Source organism: Oncorhynchus masou, chromosome 22, assembly GCF_036934945.1.
Source record: "Oncorhynchus masou masou isolate Uvic2021 chromosome 22, UVic_Omas_1.1, whole genome shotgun sequence".
Taxonomy (NCBI): domain Eukaryota; kingdom Metazoa; phylum Chordata; class Actinopteri; order Salmoniformes; family Salmonidae; genus Oncorhynchus; species Oncorhynchus masou.
The window spans coordinates 10155223-10176121 of record NC_088233.1 but is presented as its reverse complement, the minus strand read 5'-3'; the positions used below and the strand labels follow the sequence as shown (position 1 = coordinate 10176121).

General features: G+C 44.6%; 1 protein-coding gene across 3 annotated transcripts; it reads left to right on the top strand.

The window, feature by feature from the left end:
- Positions 1 to 122: 122 nt before the first annotated feature.
- On the top strand, positions 123 to 20707 carry LOC135509000 (dynamin-1-like protein). 3 transcript variants are annotated; one of them, XM_064929267.1, is made up of 20 exons: positions 123 to 520; positions 1638 to 1782; positions 2796 to 2831; positions 3814 to 3860; positions 6605 to 6676; positions 8640 to 8726; positions 8957 to 9119; positions 10344 to 10464; positions 10730 to 10861; positions 11067 to 11273; positions 11981 to 12101; positions 12369 to 12524; positions 16992 to 17081; positions 17224 to 17316; positions 17417 to 17470; positions 17743 to 17814; positions 18383 to 18544; positions 18744 to 18853; positions 19669 to 19828; positions 20150 to 20707. In XM_064929267.1, the coding sequence occupies exons 1-20, from the start codon at positions 419 to 421 to the stop codon at positions 20204 to 20206; spliced, it is 2187 nt and encodes a 728-aa protein (XP_064785339.1). In that variant the 5' UTR covers positions 123 to 418; the 3' UTR covers positions 20207 to 20707. The 3 variants fall into 3 exon arrangements, with proteins under 3 accessions (XP_064785339.1, XP_064785337.1, XP_064785338.1); XM_064929265.1 differs by lacking the exon at positions 17743 to 17814 and having other exon boundaries at positions 124 to 520; XM_064929266.1 differs by lacking the exons at positions 2796 to 2831; positions 17743 to 17814 and having other exon boundaries at positions 124 to 520.
- Positions 20708 to 20899: the final 192 nt, after the last annotated feature.

Genomic DNA, 20899 nt, shown 5'->3' with positions numbered 1-20899 from the left:
CTGCTCTTCCTCTCACCACCATATTTGGTAGTGAGTGGAAACGCCAACCGGATGCTTCACATTTATTCATCCGGTTAAATCTCAGAGCAATGAGACTATCTGTGCGCCACTGAAAATCTGTCGCCAATTGGATGGAAACCAAGCTCCAAGTTAGTGCATCAACGCTTGTAAATGTAGTTTATTTTTGTGCTTGTTTATTTAATTTAAATTGACTGTACCTTTGATCGTTTCTCGATGTAAAAACTCAAAGTCCCATAATGCAACGCTGATTTTTAATTTATTTTTTTTGCGCAGTTTTCGGGGCAGTATACATTGTGACCGTGTGAGGGACATTGGATGACTTTGTGCCTGTGGTTAGCAGGGTTGCTTTGTAGTTAGTCCATTTATTTGACAGGTACAGCCTTTCTTTCCCAGAGCCATGGAGGCCCTTATCCCGGTCATAAACAAATTACAAGATGTGTTTAATACGGTTGGCGCGGACATTATCCAACTGCCGCAGATTGCTGTTGTTGGAACGCAGGTAAGAGTCAGCCAGCTAGCGGACTGTAGCTATCTGGCGTTAGCATGCTCTTACCACAGAGTTTCATTCACTCTTACGACGTTAGCTAGCTACTGTTACTGTTGACTATCACATAGATCCACTCATGGAATATATAAATGTAGCTTCGTGTCCTGTGTTTTCCAGGAAAGGTTATCTGACGTTAGTTACTTAGCTGTAGCTTACCACTATCGCGTTAATTAACTTGTTAGCTAGCTAGCTAGTTAGCACTATTGTGAGCCAATAACTAGAGCGAATTTGACAGGCAGTGCAACATGGCCAACTACCACTGTAACATACTGATATGTTCAGCAGCAGGTGTCACAAGCCGTGACCAAAGCAAACAACTAACTATACAGCTGATTTTGATACGCAGTCGCTTCATTAAACTGACACGCTACAGTGTTTATGGTTTGTTTACACTCCCTTGTATCCATTATTCTCCTTTTGCCTTGGAAGAATATTTTCAATCAATGTGAACATAATTGAAGTCTTCCAAGGCATCCTCTTTGTTTGATTTCTAGAATTACCTTGCATCTGCTTAGATGAACAGAGATGTTACACTTCAAATAGGCTATACCTGTACCAAAATAAACTGCACCTGTACCCTTCCCTCCACACAGCTGTTGTAGGTGTTACATAACATGTTTACAGTAGCAGCCATCCCCTCCCAGGTACACATAATTACACTGATTTGCTAAGAGGATGTCACTGTCTCAGCCCTTTGGCAACCTCTGAACTGACGGTGCCATGGCGACAAGAAGGCAGCCATAGGATGTTTCCCCAATTATCTGGCCTCCAGAGTGTTTCTGCGTTGTCTTGTTACTGCTTTTCAAAGGACACATTCACTCAGAGGGGTTTGTTAGAACTGACAGTGATTTCAGGGATTTTTCTATTTTCCACATGACTGAGTGCAAACTAAAATAGGTTTACTTCAGCCAGGCACAGCTGAGGTGAGATCAGGCAGGTTAAAATCAATGTTGTGTGGAAAGATTTAACTCTCGTCAGTTCTTTTGTTTTGTAAGTGACGCTGACTTGTGTTGTTTACTATCTCACGTGTTACTTTTTGTGTTGTTACTGGTTGTGTTTGTGTCTCCAGAGCAGTGGGAAGAGTTCAGTGCTAGAGGCTCTGGTGGGGAGAGACCTTCTGCCCCGTGGTACTGGCGTTGTCACCCGTCGGCCCCTCATCCTCCAGCTGGTCCATGTGGACCCAGAGGACCGCAGGAAGACCAGCGAGGAGAATGGTACTGTGAAACACGACACCATCACTGCTCTAGGGTTGTACTATTCTGGGAGGCTTCTCATCAATGTTCCCAGGTTTTTCAGAACCCGTGGTTGGAGTTTTTCCTCTCTGCTTCGTCTATTATCTTCTGATTCAGGAAGGAAATCCTCCAACCAGGGTTTCGGAAAAAAATGTGAACTTTGACAAAGTGACATTCTGCTTGTGGCTGCTCTGTGTCTCTTGGCAGTTAACTGGGGATGGTGTTGTGGTTTTCATCCTTCCTGTCCCTCATGTCTACAGTCCTCAGATTACTATTTAAACCAATCTAGTCCCTCATGTCTACAGTCATCAGATTACTATTTAAACCAATTTAGTTGTTTGTGTGTCTGTGTGTCTGTGTTTGTGACATGCTGTGTTTTGCCACTCTGTGTGCCTGTGTGTTTCTGACTCTGATTGGCCAGACTTCTTTTAGAAGTGTGGTAGCGTTTCTTAGGCCAGGATATGCTCGTATGAATGACTGCACCAGCAAGTCATGTCACAGTGCATTATTCAGTTGGACTGTGGGAAGTGCCATGTCACCTCAGCGGATATAGAAGTCTGTATTCACAGCAATGGACAAGCAAGCGAGTTCTAGCTGTAAATTAGGCACTTATGCTTCAACAGGGTTTCCCTTATCTATCAAAGTTCTACAGGCACCTGAATGTTCTTACACAGCCACCAAGTCACAACAGCATGCAATGTCAATGTCATGATACTCCATCAACAATGACATCCAAGACATTTGAACGCAAAACCAGCTTATGAGATATGCCACTATTAGGCTTTCCCCAATAGAATGACAAATGTAGTAAACCTTGTGTGGTTTATGAGACATTCTGCCCTATAGGCAGAGTGCTTGAGTCTGCCCCGCTGCAGGGAATAGTCACATGAAGGATGATGTAAACCCCTGCACTGCTGCAGATGGCCATGATGCAGGAGCTGCATCTATAACTACTAACCCCTTTCTCCTGTTGTCTGATCTCTTCTGAACCACAGACCCCAATGCTTGGAGAAACATGCGCCTTTACAAAGGTCTCCTTTTCCTTGTTCCCTTATTGCCTGTTGTCTGTGTTCAATCAGCAGCTTCTTACTCTAGTCTAAGCCTACCCCTTTCTGTTAGCCCCCTCTCCATCCTACCGTTTTAGCCTGTTGGTTTTGAGCTGACAAACCCTGTGGCTTAGCTTGATTCAGCAATCAAGCCCAGGAAGGTCAAACTCTGATTCAGACAAAACATTTTATTTTCTGTGTAAGGAAAGGACATCATAAGAAAACCTATTTTGGAGTGCATGGTCACAGTGTGATAACTTATTTGGTGGTAACTAGGGCCCTTAAGTGCAAATAAAATGTTCTGTTTCAATTCACGCAAATTTTAAACATGCTGAAAAACAAATGCCTCTTAATGTTAAAATGTCCTCAAATAGCTGCTTATAGTTAACTAACACCCAAGCCACCATCTTTATTTGGTTTCATAGTTTGGTAAGTAATTATTTCAGTTGAATCATTCCAACTAAAACATCTATTATTAGTTTAAATAATAACATTGTTGTTATATGAAAGGTGTTTGGTAGCTAGGTAGAAGTAGTGCTTCCCATAATGCACCAACCATGCTTCTCTGGCTTTTCTCACAGCAGGCATATTTTCTTTGCTTTTGTCGTCAACACCATTTGTCACTGTATTGTTTGTTCAGATCTCTGTCCGTATCCCTCTGGGTTATTGGTCTGCACAACGTATTCCCATCCCAGCTGAACAAACAAATAAATAGGTCTACATCCTGCCTGGAGACACCAGTCAACATAACAGTTTATTTACAACACAATAGGCAGCTTTCCAAGACGCAGATGAAGCCGAGACCTTAAAAAATCGGGTACAATGTAGCGTCCCCGGTGACGTAAATTAAACTTAATCTGTGTCCGGGAAACTGTCCCTAAGAGTAGGCTGCTAGACCCACTCCAAATGACACCTGCCAGACAGACTGGGAAATGGGACTGTGACTGCCTTGTTGTCATTCCCACAGGTGTCGACGGCGAGGAATGGGGCAAATTTCTACACACCAAAAACAAGGTAGGCTATGTCTCAGTACTAACAATGCCTCTGAGCTAGTCTCTGTTGGTTCGAAGCAAGCAGGTTGCTGACCAAGCAAAACACTCCCTCATCTTTACCTGCTTTTTTTGCTAATGCGCTTGTTAAATCACCCGTTTGGCGAAGTAGGCTGTGATTCAATGATAAATTAACAGGCACCACATCGATTATATGCAACGCAGGACAAGCTAGATAAACTAGTAATATCATCAACCATGTGTAGTTAACTAGTAATTATCTTGAGATTGATTGTTTTTTTATAAGATAAGTTTAATGCCAGCTAGCACCTTACCATGGCTCCTTGCTGCACTCGCATAACAGATTGACGCAGTCTCCACGTGAAGTGCAATGTAATTGGCCATCATCGGTGTCCAAAAATGCAGATTACTGGTTGTTATGGAAACTTAAATCGGCCCTGATTAATCGGTCAACCTCTACGATAAACCCCTTGGTTACCTGGGTGTAGGATACACCCTCTACTATAAACCCCTTGGTTACCTGGGTGTAGGATACACCGCTGACTATAAACCCCTTGGTTACCTGGATGTAGGATACACCCTCTACTATAAACCCCTTGGTTACCTGGGTGTAGGATACACCCTCTACTATAAACCGCTTGATTACCTGGGTGTAGGATACACCCTCTACTATAAACCCCTTGGTTACCTGGGTGTAGGAAACACTGCCTACTATAAACCCCTTGGTTACCTGGGTGTAGGATACACCGCTGACTATAAACCCTTTGGTTACCTGGATGTAGGATACACCCTCTACTATAAACCCCTTGGTTACCTGGGTGTAGGAAACACTGCCTACTATAAACCCCTTGGTTACCTGGGTGTAGGATACACCCTCTACTATAAACCCCTTGGTTACCTGGGTGTAGGAAACACCCTCTACTCTAAACCCCTTGGTTACCTGGGTATCGGATACACTGCCTACTATTAACCCCTTGGTTACCTGGGTGTAGGATACACCTCCTACTATTAACCCCTTGGTTACCTGGGTGTAGGATACACCGCCTACTATAAACCCCTTGGTTACCTGGATGTAGGATACACCGCCTACTATAAACCCCTTGGTTACCTGGGTGTAGGATACACCGCCTACTATAAACCCCTTGGTTACCTGGGTGTAGGATACACCCTCTACTATAAACCCCTTGGTTACCTGGGTGTAGGATACACCTCCTACTATTAACCCCTTGGTTACCTGGGTGTAGGATACACCGCCTACTATAAACCCCTTGGTTACCTGGGTGTAGGAAACACCCTCTACTATAAACCCCTTGGTTACCAGGGTGTAGGATACACCACCTACTAAAAAAAACCTTGGTTACCTGGGTGTAGGATACACCCTCTACTATAAACCCCTTGGTTACCTGGGTATCGGATACACTGCCTACTATTAACCCCTTGGTTACCTGGGTGTAGGATACACCTCCTACCATTAACCCCTTGGTTACCTGGGTGTAGGATACACCGCCTACTATAAACCCCTTGGTTACCTGGGTGTAGGATACGCCCTCTACTATAAACCCCTTGGTTACCAGGGTGTAGGATACACCCTCTACTATAAACCCCTTGGGTGTAGGAAACACCTCTGTCACCCCCCCCCCCTCTCTCTGTCACCCCCCCTCTCGCTCTCTCTGTCACCCCCCCTCTCGCTCTCTCTGTCACCCCCCTCTCGCTCTCTCTGTCACCCCCCTCTCCCTCTCTCTGTCACCCCCCCTCTCTCTGTCACCCCCCCTCTCTCTGTCACCCTCTCGCTCTCTCTGTCTTTCTCTCTCACACCCCCCCTCCTCGTCTCTCTCTTACTCTCTCTGTCACACCCCCTCTGTCTTTCTGTCTCTGTCACACCCCCTCTCTGTCTCTGTCACCCCACCCTCTCTCTCTGTCACACACCCCCTCTCTGTCACCCCCCCTCTCGCTGTCTCTGTCACACACACCCTCTTCTCTCTCTCTGTCACACCCCCTCGCTCTCTCTGTCTTTCTCTCACACCCCCCCCCCCTGTCCATCTCTCTGACTCTCTGTCACACCCCCTCTCGCTCTCTCTGTCACCCCCCTCTCTCTCTGTCACACCCCCCTCTCTGTCACAGGCTAGAAAGACACAGGAGAATGTACAGTATGTCTTGAGGACAGAGACCCAGAATGGTCTTACAGTAGAGGGAATCGGGCCGAATGTGCACCAGAGGGAATCGGGCCGAATGTGCACCAGAGGGAATCGGGCCGAATGTGCACCAGAGGGAATAGGGCCGAATGTGCACCAGAGGGAATAGGGCCGAATGTGCACCAGAGGGAATAGGGCCGAATGTGCACCAGAGGGAATAGGGCCGAATGTGCACCAGAGGGAATAGGGCCGAATGTGCACCAGAGGGAAGGGAATAGGGCCGAATGTGCACCAGAGGGAATAGGGCTGAATATGTGTATATAATGTAGAGACGTGTGCAGCAAACTGCTCTGCTGCTCTAGATGTCTCCTTCATGGTCAGGAACAGAGAAGGCCTTGTGACGTGCTGTAAATGGATGCTGTGGGTGATAGAGGATTTTTCCCCCTTCATGCTTATATTTGTAATATCAAATTATATTGCGATTTTTGCAGTAGCCTTTTGATGTTGGGACCAGATCATAGTGAATCATATTTACATTGATGTCATGTGCAGCTATATAAACCCTAATGTAATAATGTGTTGTTCCAATTTAAGGTTCAATTGGTTTTGTTTTTAGATCTACACAGACTTTGATGAAATCCGGCTCGAGATCGAAGCTGAAACAGAAAGAGTTTCTGGCAATAACAAGGTATGGCAATAACAAGGTATGGTAATAACGAGGTATGGCACCCAGGCATACCCCACAAGACATGCCACCAGAGGTCTCTTCACAGTCCCCAAGTCCTGAACAGACTATGGGAGGCGAACAGTACTACATAGAGCCATGACTACATGGAACTATATTCCACAGTACTACATAGAGCCATGACTACATGGAACTCTATTCCACAGTACTACATATAGCCATGACTACATGGAACTCTATTCCACAGTACTACATAGAGACATTACTACATGGAACTATATTCCACAGTACTACATAGAGCCATGACTACATGGAACTCTATTCCACTGTACTACATAGAGCCATGACTACATGGAACTCTATTCCACAGTACTACATAGAGCCATGACTACATGGAACTCTTCCACAGTACTACATAGAGCCGTGACTACATGGAACTCTATTCCACAGTACTACATAGAGCTGTGACTACATGGAACTATATTCCAGAGTACTACATAGAGCCATGACAACATGGAACTCTATTCCACAGTACTACATAGAGCCGTGACTACATGGAACTCTATTTCACAGTACTACATAGCCATGACTACATGGAACTCTATTCCACAGTACTACATAGAGCCATGACTACATGGAACTCTATTCCACAGTACGACATAGAGCCATGACTACATGGAACTCTATTCCACAGTACTACAGAGAGCCTTGACTACATGGAACTATATTCCACAGTACTACATAGAGCCGTGACTACATGGAACTCAGAGCCGTGACTACATGGAACTCTATTCCACAGTACTACATAGAGCCGTGACTACATGGAACTCTATTCCACAGTACTACATAGAGCCATGACTACATGGAACTATATTCCACAGTACTACATAGAGCCGTGACTACATGGAACTATATTCCACAGTACTACATAGAGCCGTGACTACATGGAACTATATTCCACAGTACTACATAGAGCCGTGACTACATGGAACTATATTCCACAGTACTACATAGAGCCGTGACTACATGGAACTCTATTCCACAGTACTACATAGAGCCTTGACTACATGGAACTATATTCCACAGTACGACATAGAGCCTTGACTACATGGAACTATATTCCACAGTACTACATAGAGCCTTGACTACATGGAACTCTATTCCACAGTACTACATAGATCCGTGACTACATGGAACTCTATTCCACAGTACTACATAGATCCGTGACTACATGGAACTCTATTCCACAGTACTACATAGAGCCATGACTACATGGAACTATATTCCACAGTACTACATAGATCCGTGACTACATGGAACTCTATTCCACAGTGCTACATAGAGGCTTGACTACATGGAACTCTATTCCACAGTGCTACATAGAGGCTTGACTACATGGAACTCTATTCCACAGTACTACATAGAGCCATGACTACATGGAACTCTATTCCACAGTACTACATAGAGCCATGACTACATGGAACTCTATTCCACAGTACTACATAGAGCCATGACTACATGGAACTCTATTCCACATCATGTAACTGATGCCATCAGTAGAATGAGATATTTTTTTTAAATACACTTTATGGAACCACGGGGACTGTGACGAGACACACAAAGGTACAGACACATGCATCAGGACACATTGTGATATTGTTGTATGGTGGTATTGAACATGCTGTGGATATGTGGTGGTATAGAGATGTTATATGATGGACTGTTTTATCTTTAGTTCATTCAGTATAAACATAGTTCACTGTTTTTATATGTAATGTGGATGTTTTGGTGTGTTTGGACCCCAGGAAGAGTAGCTGCTGCCTTGGCAACAGCTAATGGGGATCCATAATAAATACACATGTCAACAACAAAAAAACATTTTAGTGCGAAGATAGTCCCAAACAATGTCAAACACATGTTATCATTACCAACTGCTGAACTGACATTTGTGTTTGTCTTCTTCCAGGGAATCACGGATGAACCCATACACCTCAAGATCTTCTCCCCTCACGTAGTCAACCTCACACTGGTGGATCTGCCAGGTATCACAAAGGTACACACAAAGAAATGTTTTTATTTCAAATCAAAATGCTCAAAACGTACTTCGTCTGCTGAGCTAAAGCCAAGGCATTATCTCTGGGAGCTAATTCATGTCTTCAGAGCTCAGACGAGGTTATTCATGTTGCCAGCATGGTTCACTGAACATTGAAGGAGACAGAACCCCAAGTGTGGTTTGAAATATGAAATGGGCAGGCTACGTTGACAGTGTGTTTGTCTGCCCAGGTGCCGGTGGGAGACCAGCCCAAAGACATCGAGGTGCAGATCAAAGACTTGATCGTGAAGCACATCTCTAACCCCAACTCCATCATCTTGGCTGTGACTGCTGCCAACACAGACATGGCCACCTCAGAGGCCCTCAAAGTGGCCCGCGAGGTCGACCCTGACGGTAAACACCTTTCTCCCGCTATCAATTTCTTCTCTTTTGTGTGTAGCTGACTGTCTGTCTCTCGCTCTTTGTCTCTGTTCCGTACGCTCTCTCTCTGTTAATCTCAGTTGGCTGTCTCCTATAGTGGTTTCTCAAAGTCCTTTATTCCTTATGTCAGACATGCCATGGCATACACCGCCGACGATAAACCCCTTGGTTACCTGGGTGTAAGATACACCGCCGACGATAAACCCCTTGGTTACCTGGGTGTAAGATACACCGCCGACGATAAACCCCTTGGTTACCTGGGTGTAAGATACACCGCCGACGATAAACCCCTTGGTTACCTGGGTGTAAGATACACCGCCGACGATAAACCCCTTGGTTACCTGGGTGTAAGATACACCGCCGACGATAAACCCCTTGGTTACCTGGGTGTAAGATACACCGCCGACGATAAACCCCTTGGTTACCTGGGTGTAAGATACACCGCCGACGATAAACCCCTTGGTTACCTGGGTGTAAGATACACCGCCGACGATAAACCCCTTGGTTACCTGGGTGTAAGATACACCGCCGACGATAAACCCCTTGGTTACCTGGGTGTAAGATACACCGCCGACGATAAACCCCTTGGTTACCTGGGTGTAAGATACACCGCCGACGATAAACCCCTTGGTTACCTGGGTGTAAGATACACCGCCGACGATAAACCCCTTGGTTACCTGGGTGTAAGATACACCGCCGACGATAAACCCCATGGTTACCTGGGTGTAAGATACACCGCCGACGATAAACCCCATTGGTTACCTGGGTGTAAGATACACCGCCGACGATAAACCCCATTGGTTACCTGGGTGTAAGATACACCGCCGACGATAAACCCCATTGGTTACCTGGGTGTAAGATACACCGCCGACGATAAACCCCATTGGTTACCTGGGTGTAAGATACACCGCCGACGATAAACCCCATTGGTTACCTGGGTGTAAGATACACCGCCGACGATAAACCCCTTGGTTACCTGGGTGTAAGATACACCGCCGACGATAAACCCCTTGGTTACCTGGGTGTAAGATACACCGCCGACGATAAACCCCTTGGTTACCTGGGTGTAGGAAACACTGCCTACTATAAACCTATAAACTGTTTTTTACCTGGAATTTCTCCAGGCAGGGAGGGCCTGATCCTAGATCATCACTCCTATTCTGATTATTTTATGAATATGGGTTCTGCTGTGTGTAGGCAGGAGGACGTTGGCTGTGGTGACCAAACTGGACCTAATGGATGCTGGGACAGATGCCATGGACGTACTGATGGGTCGGGTCATCCCTGTCAAACTGGGCCTCATAGGAGTGGTCAACAGGTCTGCACCTTTACACAATACACTTCAGTCTCTAACATGTTGAATAGAGCAAGACTTCAGCCTTCTTGAACATCCTGTATATATTTTAAAGGGAGAGGATTGCCTCCTCGTGCATCAAAGGGTTCTAGAAGCCAACAGTCCCTCAAGATGAAAATGGAAAGAGGACCAGCATTCCTTTTGACACATTGTTTACAATGTTCTTTTACACTACAATGTCATTCATTTTAAAAAACTCACACAGTACCACCTTCATTCCTTTTCCAAGGAGTCAGCTTGACATCAACAATAAGAAGACTGTGGCAGACGCCATCCGTGATGAATATGCCTTCCTACAGAAGAAGTACCCCTCCCTCGCCAGCAGAAATGGAACCAAATACTTAGCCAGAACGTTGAACAGGTATGATAATAGAAATGTATTCAGCAAACAAGTCTTCAACAGAAGACAACTTTTGAGGTTAGAAAACATTTGACCAACTTCTGATTTTGAAGTGTAATGTCCCTCTAAGCAACTAGCAAAGTTCCTTTCGTTGTGGACGGCTATCATGCTGTCTGTAGCCCTTTTCTTATTTCTAACTTCACGCTCTTCTCCTCCTCGTTGCCAGGTTGTTGATGCATCACATTAGAGACTGTCTCCCGGAGCTGAAGACTCGTATCAATGTGCTGGCGGCCCAGTACCAGTCCCTGCTGAGTAGCTACGGTGAACCTGTAGAGGACCAGAGCTCTACTCTGCTGCAGCTCATCACAAAGTTTGCCGCAGAGTACTGCCACACTATCGAGGGCACTGCTAAGTACATAGAGACAACAGAACTGTGAGCAACTTATATTCTCCCCCCCACGCCCAAAGGTGTGAATTCCTACTCTTTAGTATTTTGTTAATTTATTTGAAGAGAAAATTAGGAAGGATGGAATGAACCTCTTTCAAACATCCTAGCACCTCTACTAATTGCCAGAAGGTGGCACCAGTACAAATTGAGCATCACAATCAAACAATTGGGAGCTTTTGCAGTTTTTATTTTAACATTTATTTAACTAGGCAAGTCAGTTAAGAACAAATCATTTTTTTAAATGACGTCCTACCCCGGCCAAACCCAGATGACGCTTCGGCCAATTGTGCGCCCTATGCAACTCCCAATCACAGCCGGATGTGGTACAGCCTAGATTCGAACCAGGGACTGTAGTGACGCACTGAGATGCAGTGCCATAGAGCGCTGCACCACTCGGGAGCCCATATACTTGTATAGGAGGTAGATTAGCCAGCCTACTACTTTGATCGAGAGCTTGGGACTTCAACGTTCTATCTACTAAAAGAGGATTCTGAGATAATTGGCTTTAAAGTTCCGAAACCTCATTGGTTTGAATGGTGTCAGCAAATTTTTATTTTTATATATATATATTTATATTTTTTATTTTACGTAACAATTGGGGCTTTTAAGAGTACTATTTAGTAAGAACAAGACTGTCAACTCAATTTTGACAAATGCCGATAGAACCTTTTGACGTTGTTTTTCTCTTCCAGATGTGGTGGAGCACGAATCTGTTATATTTTCCATGAGACCTTTGGTCGGACGCTGGAGTCCGTGGACCCACTGGGAGGTCTGACCACCATAGACGTGCTAACAGCTATTAGGAACGCTACAGTGAGTTGTATGCTACTGGTTAAATACAGCCTCACGTTTGTTGGGATCCATGTTCATTTCAAGTACAATGATGCAATGTTCAGTGTTTTGACTATCAGTTTGACACGTCTGTTTAAGGGGTAAACTTGTTATTTTAGCTTGAGTTCAAAGCAGAAAAAGACACCTTTACCTTCTCTCAAGAAAATGAACAATTAAATATTCTTCTAAACTGTGAGTTGTGTGTTAGCCAGAGACTGCTGGGTAATGTCTCTCTCTCTCTCTCTGTAGGGCCCGCGGCCAGCCCTGTTTGTGCCGGAGGTGTCATTTGAGCTGCTGGTGAAGAGACAGGTGAAGAGACTAGAGGAGCCCAGCCTGCGCTGTGTGGAGCTGGTTCATGAAGAGATGCAGAGAATCATCCAGCACTGCAGCAACTACAGCACACAGGTAGAGGGACACACACACACACACACACACACACACACACGTAAGTACACTCTGTTTTAGCAAGATGGTGGCCGACAGGTAGGACGCCTTGTTCATAGATCCTAGCCAACTTTGCAATATTTCATTTATTTATTGTTATTTCTTACATTATTTGTTCAATGTTTCTTGTATTATTATATACAGCCGGAAATAACTTTTGGATATTAGATCGGTGGTCACTTACCAGAAATTCTACTTCCCTGACGTGGATCCTTGATTTTTGAACTTCCCGAGGCAGTTCTGATCATCCCGGGGGCTGCACCAATCCGCCCACGTCGGAGAAGAGATAGGAGTGGGGCCCTAGTCAGACTCAGGCGGCATTCCGTCCACCGCTTCCCAGTATAGTACTCGCCAACGTTCAGTCCCTGGACTAAGCGTGTTAACCTCTCTGGGATATGTGGTACGCCAGCGTCCCACCTGGCCAAAAGCCAGTGAAAATGCAGAGCGTCAAATTCAAATAAATTACTATAAAAATCTAACTTTCGTGAAATCACACATGTAAAATACCAAATTAAAGCTGCACTTGTGAATCCAGCCAACGTCAGATTTCAAAAAGGCTTTTCGGCGAAATCAAACGATGCTATTATCTGAGGATTGCACATTCGTAAGCAAAGAGAGGATAGCATTTTTGAACCCTGCAGGCGCGACACAACGCAGATATAAAAATATAATTCATGCCTTTGATGAGCTTATTTTGTTGGCACTCCAATATGTCTCATAAACATCACAAATGGTCCGTTTGTTCGATTAAGTCCGTCGATATATATATCTCCAAAATGTTCATTTATTTAGGTCCCTTATGAAACCCAATGAAAAGAGAGTGACTTCAAAAAATAATCTAAATTGTTTGTCCTCGGGGTTCAGCCTGCTACATAAGTTCTGTTAGACATGATTCAAACCGTTTTAGAAACGTCCAAGTGTTTTCTATCCAAATCTACAAATAATATGTATATCTTATCTTCTGGGGATGAGTAGCAGGCAGTTGAATTTGGGCATGCATTTCATCCAGATGTGAAAATACTGCCCCCTGTCACCAAGAAGTTAAATATGGGGCTACGGGTTCCCAACTAGGAAAATTATAAATATCTCCAGCAGCTAACGCCAGATAACAGCAATAAACATCATAAACTTTGACTAAATATACATGTTCTACATATATTTAGAAAGATACACTTCTTCTTAATGCAAACGCTGTGTTACATTTATTTTTAACGTTACAGAATTCGTTCACTATTCAATAATCTGAGACGGCGCTCAGCCATTAGCATTATTTCTCTACTATGTTGGATTCGACAAAAATAAAATTTTATAACATAAATATTCCCTTACCTTTGATGGTCTTCGACAAGAATGCCGTGGAAGGAGTTATACTTACCTAATATAACGTTTGGTTGCTGTTGGTGTGTCTTTGTATTAGCAAAAGCTAACATCTTCAGGTGAATTACCCCAAAAAGGACTTCTGATCACAAAAATTGCGCATCAAAACTTCAAATTTACATATTATATGTCGACTAAACTGGTCAAACTAAGTGCAGAATCAAGCTTTAGGATGTTTTTAACGTACAAAACAATTGGCGATTAAATCAAACATAACGAACTCTCTTCAGCCAGATTGGAAAAAAAAGTCTGTTTTCACAGAGCGCGCTCCTGAAAACTCGTGACACCACAGTATTTTGCCCACCAAGCAGTCAAAGCTCGTGCTATTTTCTCCGTTGCACGTCTCATTGAAAGACGAGAGCGCGCTGAAGAAATAGAAACTGTTCCCAGATCCGTAGCTGGTTGGGAAGGGTGGGGGCGTTGACGTCAAAGTTGGAGCAACTTTCTTAGGAGAGAGAGAGTTTGGGAGAATGGCTGCCCTGTGAGTTCTGCTTTACATACAGACATAATTCGAACGGTTTTAGAAGCTTTAGAGTGTTTTCTATTCAATAATTATTATTATATGCATATATTAGCAATTTTTGACAGTTTTTTTTTTTAGTATACTTTGGGCACACAATTCATCCAAAGGGGGCAGTATTTCCCATAGCCCCATCAGGAGAACAAAGGATCCAAACCATCTGACCCAGATGGTTTTTTGGGGGGTCAAGTTTAGGGAGCTCCTTTAGTACCTCGGACTCAGTGACCACCTGCAGGGAGAAACTTCGAAGCGGGGCAGGGGGACATTAATGCTAGTCGCCTTAATGCCCTGAACCCTAGTCACTGTTCTGGCCACTTACCACAGGATACTCTACCCTGCACCCACTGTTGTACTGCACCATTATTTGTCTGTATGTGGCCCGCTGTTAGCTTGCATGATTCTTGCCGTTCTCCTTCAACAATCAACAAGCTGTTTTCGCCCACAGGACTGTCGATGACGAAGTGTTTTATGTTTTTTTCCTCACCATTCTCGGTAAACCGTAGACACTGTCGTGCGTGAAAATCCCAGGAGGGCAACCGTTTCTAAAATACTAGATTCGGCGTGCCTGGACCCGATGGTTATACCACACTGAGTCCCTTAGAATGGTCAAAAAGAGTTACCTAACGGTCAATCAAACAGTAACTGAATGCCTTGATGTCTGCCTGCTTTATATAACAAGCCACAGCCACGTGTCTCACTGCCTGTCGGAGCGATTCATTTTCGTGAACGGGGGGTGGTGGGGGGGTGGTGTACCTTAATAAACTGGCCTGTATGTAGGTAAACTCAGCAAAAAAAGAAATGTCCTCACTGTCAACTTCGTTTATTTTCAGCAAACTTAACGTGTAAATATTTGTATGAACATAAGATTCATCAACTGAGACATAAACTGAACAAGTTCAACAGACATGTGACTAACAAAAATGGAATAATGTGTCCCTGAACAAAGGGGGGATCAACATCAAAAGTAGCAATCAGTATCTGGTGTGGCCACCAGCTGCATTAAGTTCTGTAGTGCATCTCCTCCTCATGGACTGCACCAGATTTGCCAGCTGTGAGATGTTACCCCACTCTTCCACCAAAGCACCTGCAAGTTCCCGGACATTTCTGGGGGGAATGGCCCTAGCCCTCACCCTCCGATCCAACAGGTCCCAGACATGCTCAATGGGATTAAGATCCGGGCTCTTCGCTGGCCATGGCAGAACACTGACATTCCTGTCTTACAGGAAATCACGCACAGAACGAGAAGTATGGCTGGTGGCATTGTCATGCTGGAGGGTCATGTCAGGATCAGCCTGCAGGAAGGGTGCCACATGAGGGAGGAGGATGTCTTCCCTGTAACGCACAGCGTTGAGATTGTCTTCAATGACAACAAGCTCAGTACTGTGACACACTGCCCCAGACCATTATGGACCCTCCACCTCCAAATCAGATCCCACTCCAGAGTACAGGCCTCAGTGTAACACTCATTCCTTTGACGATAAACGCGAATCTGACCATCACCCCTTATGAGACAAAACCGCGAATCCTCAGTGAAGAGCACTTTTGCCGGTCCTGTCTGGCCAAGCGACATTGTTGCCGGTGATTTCTGGTGAGGACCTGCCTTGCAACAAGCCTACAAGCCCTCAGTCCAGCCTCTCTCGGCTTATTGTTGACAGTGTGAGCACTGATGGAGGTATTGTGCGTTCCTGGTGTAACTCGGGCAGTTGTTGCCATCCTGTACTTGTCCCGTAGGTGTGATGTTTGGATGTTCCGATCCTGTGCAGGTGTTGTTACACATGGTCTGCCACTGCTTGGACGATCGGCTGTACATCCTGTCTCCCAGCAACGCTGTCTTAGGCGTCTCACACTACGGACATTGTAATTTATTGCCCTGGCCACATTTGCAGTCCTCATGCCTCCTTGCAGCATGATGTAAGGCAAGTTCACACAGATGAGCAGGGACCCTGGGCATCTTTCTTTTGGTGTTTTTCAGTCAGTAGAAAGGCCTCTTTAGTGTCCTAAGTTTTCATAATTGTGACCTTAATTGCCTACCGTCTGTAAGCTGTTAGTGTCTTAACAACCGTTCCACAGGTGCATGTTCATTAATTGTTTATGGTTCATTGAACAAGCATGGGAAACGGTGTTTAAACCCTTTACAATGAAGATCTGTGAAGTTAATTGGATTTTTACTTAGTTAACTTTGAAAGACAGGGTCCTGAAAAAGGGGTGTTTCTTTTTTAAAGTTTATGTATGTGTAACTTCTGAGTGGTACTAGTGTGGACACACCTAATTCCAGGGTTTTTCTGTATTTGTACTGTTTTCTATGTTGTAGAATAATAGTGAAGACATCAAAACTATGAAATAACTCATGGCATCATGAAGTAAACAAATCAAAATATATTTGAGAATTCAAAGTAGCCACCCTTTGCTTTGATGACAGCTTTGCACACTTGGCATTCTCTCAACCAGCTTCACGAGGTAGTCACCTGGAATGCATTTCAATGAACAGGTGTGCCGTGTTAATTTGTTGAATTTGTGTTTATTCTCTCTAGGAGCTGTTGAGATTTCCTAAGCTCCATGATGCCATAGTAGAAGTGGTCACATCCCTCCTCAGGAAAAGGTTACCAGTCACCAATGAGATGGTGAGTGTTTTTGCTTACACTTTAGAATCATTTGCATGAATAAGACATTATAAATGTTTGTAAATGCTCTGATTCACTACAATAACCCATAAACCCCATAGATTTAAGTGTACCAAATCACATTTCCTGTCTTCCTTTTCAGGTTCATAACCTGGTGGCCATCGAGTTGGCCTATATTAACACCAAACACCCTGACTTTGCTGATGCCTGTGGCCTCATGAACAACAACATAGAGGTATGAAACATTGTTCAGAGTTGGAAATTGCTTCTTTAAATTGTATTCTGCCGTATATGAAGTGTTGTACTTAATGATATCATGTGGTTGTGTGTCATAGGAACAGAGACGTAACAGAATGAGAGAGCTGCCCTCGTCTGTTCCTCGGGATAAGGTAACAGACCATCATGTGGTTAGGATTTGTTCCATTGCTACAAAAGTACAGTTTTCTCACTGTTTCTTTACGGCTCCCAGTCTATCCTTTATAGCGGCGCTAGAAGCCATATGTCTTTATGGCTCCCAGTCTACCCTTTAGAGCAGCGCTAGAAGCCATATGTCTGTCCCTGTGTCTTGTCTGTCCGCTACTTTTTATTCTCTCTAGTCTTCTGTCCACTCCTTCGTCTTTCACACTCTGCTCTCTGTCTCTCTCGCTCGCACTCTCTCTAGTCCTTTAAGGGCCCAGGTGTTCAGTCTCTCTCCCCCACTGATCTTCCTCCCCCAGAAGGAGAAAGACCCCAGGTGTGTCCCTGTGTCACTCAATGCCTGCCTGCATCCTACCTCAACCAGGGTTGGGCTTCATTTCAATTCAGTTAATTAAGGAAGTTAACTTTAAGTAAAATTTGCAGTCGTCAATTCAGAACGAATTCAAATGGAATTGCCCTTGACCCCAAGCCACTCTCATTCTCCCTTGACCCCAAGCCACTCATTGTGTATGGTACAATTCTGTGATCCCCTTCCACCCCTCTGAGGGTGAACTACATTTCCTATCTGACACCTCCTCCCGGCATGTGTGCTTCTGTACAGAGGAAGGGTCCCTGGAGGGAAGTCTTCGTACAATATGCGACTCTGCCACTGTCAGAACGCTATTTCTTCCAGAAAGTCAGTATATGTACAGACATGACTGTGTAGTGTGTAGATGTTCCATAATTCCTGATGTAATAGCCTGGCGAGAGGCATGCTTTTTGGGAATGCATGGTCACACGTGTATGATTGTGGCTCTATTGAAAAGTTCTCTCTTATAAAAGAGATTTTAATCTCAAGGAGACTGACCTCTAACCGTTCTGTCTGTCTATTACCTGGTCTCCAGACTGCAGGCGGTGGTTCCCAGGGAGACCAGGATGTAGGGACAGGGAACTGGAGGGGCATGTTGAAGAAGGGAGAGGAGGGGGTCGGCGGAGACAAGTCCATGCTCCAGACCTCTAACCCTGGCAGCCCTCAGAGGGGCCACGCCGTCAACCTGCTGGATGTGGTGGGTTGTTTTGTCTGCTTTACCACATAATATTACGAACACATCTAACGTAACTATTAATTCTTAGGAGTAAAACTTATTGGAAAAGAATGATCTCTCGGCTGTTTGAGAGAAGATTTTAATGCTAAGTAACCACATTACTTTTTAAGTTGTCAGTGATTGGTCTGTTTTTGTCCTTGTATTCCCCCCCCCCCCCCAGCCTGTTCCCGTTTCCAGGAAGCTGTCGGCCAGAGAGCAAAGGGACTGTGAGGTCATCGAGAGGCTTATCAAGTCCTATTTCCTCATCGTCAGGAAAAACATCCAGGACAGGTATGGTGCCCGCTGTGCTTCTACTTCCTGTTGTTAGACTCCCTCTCCTGTGAATTCTAGAAATAATATGCTGAAATGGTTTTCCTGTGTTATTTGTCGTTCTACTTCACTCAATCTGAATCTGTCCTCTTCCTTTTCACCTGCTTCAAAGACATTTATAAAGTCATAATTTTTGCCCCTCACACTCCTTGTCTAATCCACCCTTTCTATACACTGAGTGACAAAACATTAGGAACACCTTCATAATATTGACTTGCACCCCTTTTGATCTCAGAATAGCCTCAATTCGTCAGGGCATGGACTCTACAAGGTGTCTAAAGCATTTCCACAGGGATGCTGGTCCATGTGGACTCTACAAGGTGTCGAAAGCATTTCCACAGGGATGCTGGCCCATGTTGACCCCAATGCTTCCCACAGTTGTGTCCAGTTGGCAGGATGTCCTTTGGGTGGTGGACCATTCTTGATACACACAGGAAACTGTGTGAAAAACCTCACCAGCATTGCAGTTCTTGACACACTCAGACCGGTGCGCCTGGCACCTACTATCATACTGCTTTCAATGGCACTTCAATATTTTGTCTCGTCCACTCACCCTCTGAATGGCACGCATACACAATCCATGTCTCGAGACTTAAAACCCCTTTTAACCTGTCTCTCCCCCCCCCCCCCCCTTAATCGACACTGATGTATTTAACAGGTGACATCGATAAGGGATCATAGCTTTCACTGCGTCAGTCTATCATAGAAAGAGCAGGTGTTCCTAATGTTTAGTGCACTCGGTGTACTTCTCTCTCCCTCTGCACTTCCTCCTGCAGCGTGCCCAAGGCGGTGATGCACTTCCTGGTGAACCATGTAAAGGACAGTCTGCAGAGTGAGCTGGTGGGTCAGCTGTATAAGGCTGGTCTGCTGGATGACCTGCTCACTGAGTCTGAAGACATGGCCCAGAGACGCAACGAAGCTGCAGACATGCTCAAGGTACAGTTGTGTGTGTGTGTGTGTGTGTGTGTGTGTGGAACGTGCTCACTGAGTCTGAAGACATGCTCAAAGTACAGGCCTGGGATTAGTTGCAGAACTATGGGAGTTTGAAATACGACAGATGTGTTTTTGGGGCAGTAACTCCCAGCACCACAAATGAGAAGCTTGGCAGTGTGTTTTAACCCTTGTCAAAGGTGATCTAACTGCTGCTTGAATGTAGCAGCCATTGTGACTAACTGTGACCTCTGGCTTTGATGTCACCAGGGGTGTTTAGTTTCTGTATGAATTTGCTCACCTGTCTTTTCCACTCTGTGTCCGCAGGCCTTGCAGAAAGCCAGTCAGGTGATAGCTGAGATCCGAGAAACACACCTGTGGTGAGGGCCTCTACCTCCACACTCTCTCCCTCCCACATGGACCATAAGCACTGAACCCTGTTCTGTCTCAAACCTACCTGGACTGCAGAGACGGCCAACTTGGAAATACACTGGTGTCAATTTGTGTTTATTGACTATCATCAATTCTCCATCCTCTTGAAGTTGTCACTTCCACACTCCCCTGTCATGGTTTTAAAAGCAATGGATTGGTGTAAGCCTTGGCTGAAGGGAGTTTCAACCAAATCCATGACCGGGAGTGTAAAACCACACACTTCTGGTAATGAAGAATGGGGACGCACATTTGAAAATAGTTGTAGATTGTATTATGTGGACTTGACCTATACATTATCAGTCTTCACCTGCACCACATCGCACACCAAAATGACCTTTCATATGGAAGTATAGTATTAAATTAATGAACGTGTGAGGTCAACCTACTGAATAATGTGGAGTTACATTAAAGATGTTTCCTCTAGTTTCTGGCTTGCTGGTATGTATGTATGTATGTATGTATGTATGTATGTATGTATGTATGTATGTATGTATGTATGTATGTATGTATGTATGTATGTATGTATGTATGTATGTATGTATGTATGTATGTATGTATGTATGTATGTATGTATGTATGTATGTATGTATGTATGTATGTATGTATGTATGTATGTATGTATGTATGTATGTATGTATGTATGTA